General features: G+C 28.5%; 1 protein-coding gene across 1 annotated transcript; it reads right to left on the bottom strand.

Moving 5' to 3' along the window:
• Positions 1–10168: 10168 nt before the first annotated feature.
• Positions 10169–13263, bottom strand: mRpL38 (mitochondrial ribosomal protein L38). Its single transcript, XM_962639.4, has 5 exons — positions 13067–13263; positions 12863–13018; positions 12486–12810; positions 10560–10855; positions 10169–10502 (listed from the first exon to the last, which is right to left on the bottom strand). Exons 1-5 carry the CDS (start codon positions 13203–13205, stop codon positions 10210–10212), a joined length of 1209 nt encoding a protein of 402 aa, XP_967732.1. The 5' UTR covers positions 13206–13263; the 3' UTR covers positions 10169–10209.
• Between the last annotated feature and the right edge of the window lie 1107 nt (positions 13264–14370).

The raw sequence follows: 14370 nt of genomic DNA, 5'->3' as shown, positions 1-14370 counted from the left end.
TTTCACTCTGAATTTAGCGATTTCCCACTACGTATTGGCAAAAACGGTGGAACTTTTTTTGGAAGTTTCTTATTAAAACTCCATAATAAATTTGTCGGAACATGCAAGTATTTTTAGTATTGTTGCGACAGAATTTTTATAATTTTTTGCTAATCCAAGTATTTTTGACTTAATTTTGCAATTTTCTGCATTTTTGTAGAATTTTTTAGACCCGATGTAATGATTTTACACGTTTTGATTCAAAAGTTTAGACAGTATTGTTGTTTCAGACTTAATTTAGGGATTATTTACTTTTCTTTGGTAAAATTTTCCAAATGTAGTAAATTTCTCGTTAAAAACACTTTAGATCGATCAAAAAAAGCTGGAAAACACATTTCTTAATTTTTTTTATCAAAATAGATATTTCTGCTCTCGTGTGAGTCAGTCTTCACGTTTAATAAGTAATAATAATTATTGCTAAAAATATAATAGTTATAACTCCTAAGACGCCTTATAATAAACTTTTCTGAGATCAGTTTCCCTTACAGCAATGAATTTTTCGTATAGTTGTTTTTATTTACTTTTCTTTTGTGAAATCTTTCGAATGCTGTAAATTTCTCGTTAAAAACACTTTTGAACGATCAAAAAAACTCAGAAATACTTTTAATTTTTCGTTTTTTATCAAAATATTTCTACTTTAGTGTAAATCAGTCTTTACAGAAAAAAATGTTCCTAAGTTTAAATAAAGCCGTGCATTTAATTTTCTGCCTTATTTTAGCAAAGTACTTCTAAGTAAGTAACTAAAAAGATTCCTAAATTCACAGAAAATTTCAGACCTAATTTACCAACGATTTTCCATTTTCTTTTGGCACATTATCTCAAAATTTCAAGATTCTTGCTGAAAAATGAGATCTTACATTTAAGGAAACTAATCATTTCTTTTAATTTATAGGAATTTTCTGCTTCGTTTTTTGCAGAATCTTTTGAAATTAGCAGTATATTATATTAAAACATTCACTTTTGCATTTTTTCAAAGTTCTAAGAATTTTTCACTGAATAACATTCCCAAATTCAGAGTAAATGAAACAATTTGACGTATTTTTAACGATTTTCTGTTGCTTTTGACAAAATCTTTCAAAAAATTACGTAAAACTCCAATCTGTGCGTAAGCAACTCATTTCCAACATAATTTTGCATTTATCTACATTTAGCAAAGGAATTTTTCATTTTAAAAATGTTTCTACTCAGTCAAAAAAATACTATCTCAGCCAGAAAATATGGTATACATTTAATTTTTCGCCATTAGTTTTATTTTTATTATTAATTAAAACCATAATATTATAAATTAATTTAAATTATAAAACTACTACTTTTAATTCCAAAGTTATCCAAATATAAAGCAAGGTGTTTCAGACTTAATTTGATGATTTTTCGTTCAAAAAAAGAAATTTCGGACCGAATTTGCGACATTTTTGTTCATTTAGCATTCTTTTTGATATCATATACCTTAAAATAATGAATTTTAAGTCGGAGGCATTCGTGTAGTTAGTAAAAAGATTATTTTTCGTAACGTGGTAGAAAAATTTTAACTCACATTTTTGTTAGGTAGGAGAAAATATAAATAAACATTAGATAAAAATAATAATGTTTTGATTAAAATTACAAGTACAAACAAAAGTGATTATTTATAAGTAGTGTTTTTTAGGACTAGAGATATTTCCTTGACGAATTTTTACACAACAGCGAGTTTATAATTAATTTTAATTATAAGGATTGTAGAAAAATTCTGAAAAAATTTACATACAGAGAGGTAACAAAATTAAGAATTTAACAGTTAACACTCAATTCTGTGCGATTATTAGTCTTTAAGATACAAAAGATACACTTTTAGCAGACTCACCTCGTATATGAAACAATTGCGTTGCTTTTGCCTGGATTTAAACTTTTTGTTTAATTAAAAAAAAACACGTCAAATCCTCATAACGCCTTAAAATTTACGTAACAATTCTCCTAACATACTCGAGTCCATATTTTTTGATTTTGTCGGCACGTTTTTCTTGAATCTTGCTTATCTTCACTTTTGCTTCTTCCTCTCTGCAAGCGCCGCAGAATTCTTTGCAGATGATATGTAAGGGACTTTGATAGTAGAGATGTGGGTTTTTCAGCGATTTATTTTTCCTGTGAGCCCAAACGTGAATGATGGCTTCTATCATTACTGTCACAATGCCCAGAATTGGGTAGAAGAATATTGTTGTAGGTAGCAAGAATAAAAGGGCTGTTGAAAATGTCGGTGATAGGTCGAGATTTATGTTATGCTTGTAATCATTTGATTTTTTTGTGTATGTGGGTGGGATTTTGAATGTTGTTTTTCTGCGTGGTGCTGTTGTTAGAATGTATTCTTCTTCACCTGTTTCGATGTTTCGCTTGGTTAAGGCTTCTCCAGTTTCTTCGTCTTTTTTAGTATTCTGAAAAAGAAATGTATGCCAATTTTATTGTAAACTCTTTTTCAGCAGGAAATTCAGAGAGCTTTACAACAGTAATAAACGTAAAGAGATATTAAAAAAAAACTTTTTTCATTTTTCAATACTTCATCGGTTTCGGACTAATTTTCTGTCTTTAGAAGATACCGAAGAATTATCATTTTTTAATATTTTTCTCAATTGTTAGTCAATGTAAAATGTTCTGGGAATTCAATTGATGTTGACAAAAGCGCAAAATCTCTGAGGTTTTGTTACAAATATTTGATATTGTTTTAACAATTTATGTTTTTTTATAACTATTTTCGGCGAAACTACTAATTTTTGAATTTTTTTACCTATACCTATATAAAATGTTCCGTGGAGTCAATTGGCGGCTCTGACACTTTTGAATTTTTTTGAGCTATACTTATGTAAATCATTCCTCGGAGTCAATTGACACTTTTGAGGATATTTTTTACAAATTTTAAGCTAGGTACTCTTGATAATAATAATAAATTATTAGTTAATTTTGAGCGTCGAGAAAACTGCGAATCTTTGATAGTTTTAAAGACAGTTGAATATTTATTTATATTTCCTGACTATTTTACCATTTTTTTGATAACTTTTTGATTTCAGCGAAACTAGCTAATAGTAACAATAATAAACTTCCAATATAATTTCTACAGGAATGATGTCTTACCTAACTGTTTTATTTTTTACTATTTTTTTTTCTTGATAAAATTAAAAAAAAATATTTACGTGGTTATACGATAAAACAAAATTAAATAAAACAATACTAAACAAAATTCAAAATAGTAAGACAAATATGACACAAAATATTACAAAAACTACTGAAAAAAATCTACACTTTTAAGTTGACAGCACAAACCAGAATTTTTTGTCACGAAATTCAATACACGTTAAGTTAAAAGTAAATTTACTTGAAGTTCTATTTTAGCTGGTAATACATTTTTTTACGACTGGAAAATAACATTCTTTCAGACATTTGAACATTACCAATGGGAATCGAGAAAACTATTTTTTTAAATCAGTAACCATTTTTTCACATCTGTTTTTTTTAGTAAAACTACGTCCGGAGACATGTCAATTATTACTATTCCACAAAAATTTTTGATCAATTTTTAGAAGTTGTATTCTAACTTGCATTTTTCAACTTCTTCCAAGAATTTTTTTTAAGAAAATTAACAAAAGTCTTTGCGCTAATTTTAAGGTTTTTCTCTGATTCAACGATTGAACAAAATTTTTATTTTTAATTTTATTATACAGGGCGTGTCTAGTTACTTTAATATATACTCTATGTCTGCGAATTTTGACTTTTAGTTCCTTATAATTAAAATTAAAGGTATCATTATCAAATTTTATATTAGTAATTTCAATAAAAAAATTATTTACTTGTGAATAAAATTATTATTTTTAATTTTAATATACAGGGCGAGTCTACAATTACTTTAGTATTTACTCTATGCCTGCGAATTTTTTCAGACTTTTTTTTTGTTCTTTATAATTAAAATTAAAGTTATCATTATTACATTTTATATTTTAGTAATTTTAGTAATTATCAATTTTTTGAAACCGTACTTGGGCATTTGAAAGATAAAGCTGTGAGTTTGTCTTTCACATTTCAATTTAAAAATACCCATAACTTAATTTTTCCAAATGGAATCTCTTATTTTTCTTTTTCTTAGACGAACGAAAATTTAATCTGTGTCGATCATTGCGAGAAATTTTTGTACATAAAAATAATTCTCATTAAATAAATAAACCACCAGTACAGTTCAAAATTTTGTTGCAATTCAAAATAAATTCAGGTTTGACAAAAAAATATGTTCCTTATTTTTTGTTTTTCTATATCTTGAAAAAGTAGTGAATTATGACTAATTGTTGAGTAAACGACAAGTACTGTTTAAGACTGTTACATTTCCATAAATTCATAAACTTCGGCTTTCAAAAAATTTGATGCTGCATATTTTTTTTGCTTTCGTAACACCTTGAAAAAGTTATGACTAATGAATTGTCTAATCTGGTAAACAGAATGTTAATACAAAGATCGATGCAAAATTAAATTCTCTACCGTTTGGTGAAATAACAACTGGGATATTTATTAGCAAGAATCGAGGAAGGTAAGAAGAAAGAAAATAAAAGAAAGAAACAATAAAGAAAAAATTTAAGCTTTAAATGCCCAAATTCAGTTTTAAAATAGAAGTCCAAATTCAAAAAAAATATAACTCAAATTCAAAATAAGGTATCAATACCATGTAGAAATTTTCACATGAATATAAACCCAAAAAATACAGTTATGGTATATGTACAAATTTTTTCATGAATGGAGACTATTATGTTTTATTAATTTGAATAATTCTTTGGCTTTTAAAAATTGTTTATCCCAATAAAATAATTCTCTTACAAAGTTTAGAGGAGTTATTTTGAAAGAAATTGAAGAAATTTTGAAAAAATCTTCTTTTGATAATGAACTGGTAATTTTAAAATTTTCGTGAAATAACTTGATTGCTATGTTTTTCCCAAGTTGTTTTATTTTGGGAATTATTGCTTCTACTGTGTCAAATATTTGCTTTGGTAAAGTAGAAGCTGTTTTCTTTTAACTGTTTCTTTAATCCTCTGTTTTGAAAATATCCAAAGCTTTCCTTTTTCAGTATTTATCTAATCACAAGCATAGGTTACATACATGTGAAGAATTTAATTAACTGCCTAATTTTTTCTAATATAAGTAATATGTTTATCAATTATTTAATAAGTAATACTTTTTTAAGGCACAATAAAGACTGAATTAATTAAGTATGTACAGTCACAATCAAAAAGAATGACAACCCTAGAACCACAGACACAAATCTTTTCGAAATGATACGGTAAATGTGTACGTTTAAATAGTTTTTAAGCTGAACAGTTTGTAAACTGAAGGCTTTGTTGAAATTTATCACTTAAAAGATTTTAGTTGGACTTCTGCTATCGGGCCCGTTTGACAGGGGTGTCATTCTTTTTTAACGTGACTGTACTTATGCTATATATCACAAAAAAACATAAACTTATAAATTAACATTAGTTTTTAAGTTAGCTTGGATTATTGTAGGTTCGGATAATCGAAGTCCCACTGTATCATGATACAGTTCTTTGTCAAAAGAAAAGGTCGAGGAACTTTCACCTCCTGTTGATTGTTTAGTGTGAGAATTTTTTTCCAAATCAGTGCGACACTTGTAATTTTTGATTATCTCTTTCGAATTGGTGGAAACGTTCCGTCCATAATAATTTATGGGTAAATTTGAACATTCTGTATGTGAATTATAGTGAACGGAAATTAATTTACACTCAGGTCGTCGGGGACTAAGGTCAAGTACATAAATTTAAAATTGTCTGAATATAAGAAAACAAAATAATTTAACAATTTTCAAAATTGCAGCTATAAAGGTGTTTCTCAAGGTGAACTGATTAATCACTCACTTGCACGTTCAGAGATAGTGCAGATGCTAAAACGCGTAACTGGTTTTTTCTTAGTAAACAGATAAAGTTGTTTTGGATTTATGATAAAATTTACCTTGTTTCTGTCAACTGTCGTGGCATAATTTATAATCGAAAATTTTCAACAAGTTTGCGAAACCACTTATCACTTGGTAAATCTACCAAATAATAACAATTCTTGTGCAATATCGGGAAAACAAAACCACTTACCATCATCGTGCATCGGCCACAAATCGCGAAATTAAAACAATAAATCCTTAGAATACTGGATACCCACGCAAAACTTGTAATTTCACATCACTACACTTTATAACGACATGCCAGCGGGCAAGGTAAAACAAAATAATTATTGGGCAACGCGAGGAAGACCAACATGTAATTCTACACACACGTCATTGCTTTATGTCGGATTCCAGTGTATTTACTCTGAAAATATTTGAATTCAAATGTGATTTGCGCTTATCAGGAGACTTCAAGACATGAAAGTAAATACAACTTAATTCGGTAGAATTATTACGATTACGAAACTTGTGGAAAGAATATGATTCAATTAATTAATCACAAAACAGATTATATAAAGCGTTCACGTGATGTGCTTATTTTGTTACAAAAATAGATACAGTGCTATTGACACGCTGTGATTTGGTTAAAATTTCAGTATCGACGCTTATCGTGTTTGTGGATGTTAAAAAACAAAATTTGATTGTTTACAAGTGGCATTATTTATTCATTGAGAATACAATAGTGGACGTGTTTTTATAAATTAAATTCATTTGTTTCTACAAATTCTTAAGAATTAAATTAATAAATGTACACTAAGAAAAAATAAAAAGTAAGAAATTATTGTTAATTGCAAGTTTTTGAAACTGTTATATCTTCCAGAATTACTAACTTTTTAATGAAATTTCAGCTGCTGAATTCATCCCAACACGGGTACATTAAAGGGAAATCTGTTGACTCAGTTATATTTAGCTTCACTAATGTTCTGTTAGATAAATTAGAAGAAAAAAAGGTGGTTCTTGAAATTTTCTTAAATTTCTCCAAAGCCTTCGATTGCCTAGATCATAACATCCTAATAAGTAAATTAAAGAAATACGGCTTAAGAGGAATTATGCTAAAGTTGATCACATCTTATCTTAATAATAGGTACCAGCAGGTCACAATAACAAAAAGCAGTACTGTATATACTTCAAATAAACTTCTAATTAAACAAGGTGTACCTCAAGGTAGTATACTAGGGCCTTTATTTTTCGTAATTTATATAAACGACCTATTAAACATTTTAACACTCTCAGACAACAATAGTGCAGTTAACTTTGCTGATGACACAAACATATTAATTTGGGGTGAAAATATGACCGATACAATGAAAGAAGCAAAGATATGCATGAATAAGGTAATAAACTGGACTATAGAAAATAAATTAGTGTTAAATTTTGAAAAAACCTACGGCATTCATTTTGCAATATGTAATCACAAGAATACAGAGAAACCGAATAAAATTGTAATATCATCTAAAGAAATTGAATGAATAGAGAAAACTAATTTTCTGGGAATATGCATTGACCATAAGTTAAGCTGGACTAATCATACAGATAATTTATTAAAAAAATTAAACTCAGTACATTTTACAAAACGTGTTTTAAAAATATACATTAATATTGAACAACTAAGAATAATATACTTCGCAAATTTTCAATCATTACTAAGCTACGGTATAATATTTTGGGGGCAAAGTGGAAAGATGTCAAAAGTATTTGTTGCTCAAAAACAAGTCATGAGAACTATGTTTAACTTAAAATATAATGAAACTTGTAGGAACATCTTTAAAAGCAATAACTTTTTGACAGTAACTGGTTTATACATATATAGATTACTTTTATTTTTCTTTAAACAGAATCTACTATTTAATGTCACTAACGACCATAAGTACAACACTCGCAAAGTAGACTTAGAGTATCCAAGACACAAACTCACGCTGACGGAAAAAAATTCTCATTATGCAGGAATAAAACTACAATAGTTTACCTGTGCATCTACGCACACCTTGCAATTTAAATTTATTTAAAAAGAAAATATTTGACTACATTTTGGATCTCGAACCATATTCTTTAAATGAATTATATAATAGACAGGTTTTTTGACTTATGTCTTAAAATGATTTTTATGTTATTGTTATTTCTGTGTATAATACTGACGTTTTTCGTATCAACTTTGTTACTACATCTGTATAAATTGATAGAAAATAAATTATTATTATAAGCCCACATCAATAATTTTTTTGACAAAAATATTTTTTAAATTGACTCCAAACCTAGATTGACTACGAAAATAATTAATTGACAATTTAAAGGTAAGATATTAGATTTGAAGTATTTCGTGATTTGAGCTATTAACAGCTTTTCAAAAATTCTGAATAATTGGCGACAATAAAATCGAATTTTTTCCAATAACTTAATTTTTTATTTTTAATATATTTTTTTGTTTGTTTTTCTTAGCGACCGTGTTAATTGTTGTTCTAATGATGTCATGTTTATTAGAGGTTTGGAACACCATAAGACACTAATTGGATTTTTTTTAACAAAAGTCTGTTTAATGTTTAAGATTTGTCGTTTCCACTAAATAAATTCAGAAAATTCAAAAAATTTGACTTTGAAGAGCTATATCTTGTGAAAAAAAGGTTTAAACAATTTTTTGTCATAGGAGCTTTTAACTCAGTTTGCTGTCCTTTATCAGTACCTAGGAGATGGTCCGAGACTTTTTTGAATCACCCTGTAGATATTACAAGTATCAGAATCACCTTTAAAAAAAAACCGAATTATTAAAGATTTTTTCTAGACAAGTTTTATTGAAGAATTTTGTAAGAGGAGCAATTTATTTATTTTTATTTTATTCATTTTTATTTTTATCAATTTCTTTGAAGGAAAAATGAGAATTATTTTTTTAAACCCTCGTTGAGGACACAAAACGAAAAGGGTCACAATTTTGTGGTTAAATTGTCCACAGTATTTTTTACAAAAAATATTGTTCAATTTATCCGAAGATAAAGGGAGTACATTTGAATTTATGAAGGGATTTATTGTGCCTTTTCAAAAGGAATTGTTATAATCTTTGTATTTTTAATATGAACAAGCTATTTTTTTCTTTTATAAAATGTACTTTTATAATTTAATAAGAAAAATGCGAAATACATTACTTAAGTTCATTTACCCACCACAAGAAATTTTATTATTAGTAGAAAAGCAATGTGAAAAAAATGTAGCAAACTGTATGTAAAGATTGTAAATTTATTGTCAATATCAGTATCAGTTCTTATAAAATTTTATAAAAATCAACAAAACAATAAATAAATAAAATATCTTTTCATTCAAACTATTCAACTACTAGTTTATAGTTTATCCAAACTTACATATATTGAAAAGATATAGTTTTAGGGGTGCCATTCTTTTTGATTGTGACTGTACATTTTTATACAAGGTTAGTCTACTGAAAGTATTTTTCACTGTATCTCAAAAACTAATAATCGCACACAATTCTGCGTTCGCTATTAAATACTTTGTTATTCCCTCTATACATGTGATTTTTCAAAATTATTCCAAAATTTCGTTATACAGGGTATCTCAGAGAGTAGCTAGTCACCTTTAAATGTGAGAAAAGTAACATATTTTTTCCCAAGTCGTAGATACTAACCGTCTGCCTCACCTAAAATTATTTTCAATAATACAGGGTATTTCGGAAATAACTACAATACAAACTTATGTTTTTTTTTAATGGAACAGCGTATAATTTTTTGCATTTTTGGATGTAACTCATGTCTTTGCCCTCAACTTTTATTGGTAGTTTTTAATATATTTTAGTTTTTTTCACTAAATCACGTTCTTTTTAAACTAGGATTCCTACAAAAGTGGGCCAAAAACTACATCCAAAAATGGGTGATCCATTAAAAAAAAACAAGTTTGCATTGTTGCCACTTTCGGAAACACCCTGTATGTTTGAAAATAATTAAGTTGCCTCACTTAGCAAAATATTTTTCTAACATTTGAAGGTAAATTATGGACTTTACTCACTCGCTGGAACAGCCTGTATTATAATTAATTAATCCAAGTTTTATGATTTCTAGAAATGCTTAATGTTTTGTGCAAAAAACACGTAATCAGTTATGAAACCGCCGTTGTTTAACGAGCATAATGTTTGCCAAAACGACTGAGCGCAGCAAATTATACGAATTAAAATCAGTGTTATTTCCTCATTTATTTATTTAAATTAAATAAAAATACAACTATTCAATGTCATTTATTCTCCCCCACTTCATCCTACTCTTCTGCTTCTCCAGCTTCAACCACGAGGGAACATATCCTTCAAAATAAATAGCATTAGGGAACGGTAAAGGCGGTGGCGGGGCTTTAAAAGGGTGCACATTTTTCAATTTCCTCATCAAAAATTCCTTATTGATTTGTTTAGGATCTCTGTACTTGTCCATATACAGGTTAAATGGTCTTCTCTTTGCAAACCATTCTTGTGGCCTTATGTAAGGTCCAGGGAAATCATATTCGAAAATTGGCTCCTTCACGTCTAAAATAGTTTTCGTTAATAATAACAACACCTAAAAAAAGTAAAAAAAGACATTACTTAAAGTATTATGATAGAAATCAGTTAAGGAACGGTCCCAGTCTGCTTGAAAGAATGCAAGACCACCAGGAGTTAGATCATCTTGTCTTTCTCGATAGAAATCCAAAGTTGAAAACGTCCGGTCTTCCAAATTTAAACACTTGCCAGGTTTTTTAAAATCAGAAAAGTCCAGCTTTTTTTCCTGTTTATACAAAATAAAAATGTGGCGGTGGTAACCTGTTCCTTTAGGCGGAATTGGTTGTAAATAATCAACGATTGTTTCGCCTTTTTCAATCTTGTTCCCAGGTATATTTCCACTAGAAAATTATGCAAGTGATTACCTACATAAAAATTACCAAACAACTGCATAGCTTTAAGTTAATCATTGATAGTTATCTTTTTTTCCTTAATAACATTTACCAACAAATTGGTCACACTTTTTCAATTTTTCAACAACTCTTTCTATCACTAACGAAGTAGAAAAAATAACCAAAATTTTAACAATTATAACATTTTTAATTCGGATATTCATCACTTTGGTGCTTATCTCAAACATGAGATAACGCAAGAAACGATTTCTTCTCGGTATTCTTGTTAATTTTAACATTTTTGAGAAAAAAAGTTTTGGCAGTGTTTCTTAACTTTTGTTACGTGGACAACTGGAAGTTAATTAACACACAAATCTGGGTTTATTTTGATGAATTAAAGCAGAAATCGCATAAATGTATAACTTTTGTAAAGGAATAGAATTTTATTAAATTAGTGAAGAAGATCGCAAAATTTTTTTTTGGCTGGTTTTGTTCGATTTACCTTACTTTTTATAACTTATGCAAAAATTGCAGAGTTAGTTCAATCTAGCCTTTCTTTGTTGGGTTAGTTCCACATACTTGTAACGATTTCTTAAATAAAAATGTGTATTATTTAAGAAAACCTCTATCTTGTCGATGTAGTGTTACAATAGATTGTATTTTGGTCATATTTATTTTCACTAAACTTTATTTTTAAATGAAAAATGACATTAATTGAAAAAAAATAATTTAATCTATGCCAAAATGTGCTTGAATTATGTTAGAAATCGTAGTATTTTTTAATAAAGATCCCTCTTATTTTTATGGGTGTACTAAATAATTTTTCCACTTATATTGTTCATTTAACTTACCTATCAAAGATAATTGTTCTAATTTAAAAAAGGTGTAATTTCTGAACAACGATCTGTCTTCTTTAATAATAAATTTGTTTTTTCTTGTTGGATAGTTGGACGATTTGTGAAAAAAAACAAATCTTTTTAAAAAATCTGTCGATACAGTTTCGGCACATTTCGTTTAACACTAAATATATTTATTAATTTACCTATTTCTGTTGAATTATCTTATTCCAAAGATTATTTGGCAACACAGAAAATCACAAAACAAATTTTAAGTTTTATTTTTTGGCAATAGTTCCTTCAACTTCCCTTTTTTATACAAAAATTGCACAATTTGTGCAAAGACAAACAAGCCTTAAAGTGAGTTACGTTGGCTTGTTTCGTTCAGTTTGGCTTTTTTAGAGAAATAATTTTGTTAATTGCAAGAAATACTAAAATTTCCGAAATTTTTTTGTGAAAAATAAGAAAAATTGGCATTTGGAACAAAAAATTACCAGTTCAGTTTAGGCAAAACATAAACCACTGGTTTAAAATCAAGAAACTCCAGCCGTAAAAAGAAGAAAAAAACATACATAAAGAGCTGTTTACTTTGGATTATTTCAAGTAATTTTAAAGTAAACATCAATACCAAATAAATCAAAAAAAAATAGACGAGTATAATTTGCAAATTTCCGTCAATAAATTCTTGTCAAGTCACCTATGGAAAATATAAAAATGTGACGTTTAAGTTTAACAGTTAACACTACTGCCAACTTAATTTAAAAATCATAGGCCACTTTGATATTGGTACTAGTAATACTTACACAAACCAATGGACGTATTCTTTATCTTGTTGGGTAAAATGCCCATCTGGGTTTGTCATAATCAAAGTCCACAGCGTTTTATCATCACTTTCATAATGTACTTCTGGTTTGTTTGAAGCATCTGCTGGTTTTATTACATTACCGTAATATACGGGATGTTGGACATTATCCTTGTTAAAATAAAGTTTCAAACTAACAACCGGCAGAAAATACGCATCACCAAATAAATGTTCAAACACTCCATAATGATCAGCGATTGCTTTGACATGGTACAACCCTGAAGTTTTCAACCAAACATTATTAGCTTCTTCTAAGTCAATTAACACTAAAAACAATTTTCCATTATCGGCTATTACCTCACATTATTACAAGCTCACGTTTCTTGTTCCTAGCAAGTTTCTCAAGGTCTGGATTTTTTCGTAGAGCTTTCAATACTTTTAACCTTTCTTGCAATTGCTTAGAGCGTGAAACTGCAGGCGCTGGTAATCCGATATCAACTCGGAAATGTAAAGAGGGATCTTTGTAATTTATTTCTAAAAAGTTAACCGTAAATATTAATAACGGAATTGGAAAACACAAACCTTGTAATCTTTGTTTTAATGATCTGGCAACCCCTGGGGGTTTTCCCCGGAGGTGGTGCCCATTTCGAATAAAGTTAATTAAGGCAGAGTTACATTTGGGGCTCAAATTTGACGAAAACTTTCCTAAAACGAAAGCCATGACAACACCCAAAGTATGAGGTTATGTTCACAGATTTCGAACTTTGATTCTCTGTAATACCGGCAATGTTAGTAGTGGTTTGTGGCAGGAGATGTCAGCCTTTCAAAAATTTGAAAATAATTCACTCGGGACATTTTTTTACGTTTCTTTTGCACAATGTAGAGAAAAAAAATGCTTTTAACAGACTCGCCCTGTACTTATATGTAGACGATACACTCAGTAGTTTTGGAAAATAATCCAATAAACGAATCCAGAGTTTTCAAGGCTTTATGGTCCAAAAAAAAACGAGCTAAGTGTACTAATTCCGAGCTGAATTGAAAATGTAGTAATTGTAATTGGTGTTTGTTTATACACTTTGCACTAGAAGAAGAATAGAAAGTTCTACGTACGAATGATCTATCTATTGTTATATAATAATTACACAAATAAAATTTGTTATAGCATGTAGTTACCGTACATAAAAGCATAAAATAACGTGAGTTATTTCACAGTGCAATGAAAAACACCAAACATGCAAAAAGTTCGAATTGTTTTTAACAATCAATTTAGAGAGTCGTTAAAATATTATTTTTTCTATAGTTATTTGAATGAAGATACAAAACTGGAAATACTACAAAAGGTTTTAATTTCCATTTCTATGCAAACTGCTAAATAGTTTAAATTCTTTTATTAAAGCATGCTGTGATCATTTAGAAATTTCAAGAAAAAAGTCAAGGATAGCTCGGCATCTATAAATTATAGCATCTGCAAACATTCGTTCATCCAAATTTGAATAATTTATTAAAAGCACTTTAAAAATCTGAAGACGCGTTAGTTATCATCAAGCAAGAAATATTTTGACCATGACATTTTGCGTTAAAGCGCATCCTTCTTGCGTACTCCAAACACGATTTACCTTATTAGTTATTATTGATTAGAAAAATGTTTTAGGTATATCTATGAAAGTAAATTATTTTACAAATATTCAAACAGCGCAACACCAGAAGCAAGAAGTCAAATTTTAGTTAAATAACAAAACGTGATGAGCGGAGTTTTTTTCCTGAAAATGGCCTGAAAACTGCTTCTAGTGATTATTATTCATAATTTTAAAGAGCTAAGTTAAAGTTGCAGGAGGCTAATGCACTTAAAATGTCGAGCTATGTAGAAATAAAATGCACATCCAACC

Source organism: Tribolium castaneum, chromosome 1 (assembly GCF_031307605.1).
Source record: "Tribolium castaneum strain GA2 chromosome 1, icTriCast1.1, whole genome shotgun sequence".
Classification (NCBI taxonomy): Eukaryota; Metazoa; Arthropoda; class Insecta; order Coleoptera; family Tenebrionidae; genus Tribolium; species Tribolium castaneum.
Note: the sequence above shows the minus strand (reverse complement) of the source record. Positions and strands in the feature narration are given on the sequence as shown.

What these genes read in the sequence shown, in the direction of transcription:
- mRpL38 (XM_962639.4), bottom strand. Translation starts at nt 13,205, where the DNA reads ATGGCTTTCGTTTTAGGAAAGTTTTCGTCAAATTTGAGCCCCAAATGT. An exon ending in ATTAAAACAAAGATTACAAG is followed by an intron (nt 13,019 to 13,066) that starts GTTTGTGTTTTC and finishes TTAACTTTTTAG; the next exon opens with AAATAAATTACAAAGATCCC. An exon ending in GAATACGTCCATTGGTTTGT is followed by an intron (nt 10,856 to 12,485) that starts GTAAGTATTACT and finishes ATAATTTTCTAG; the next exon opens with TGGAAATATACCTGGGAACA.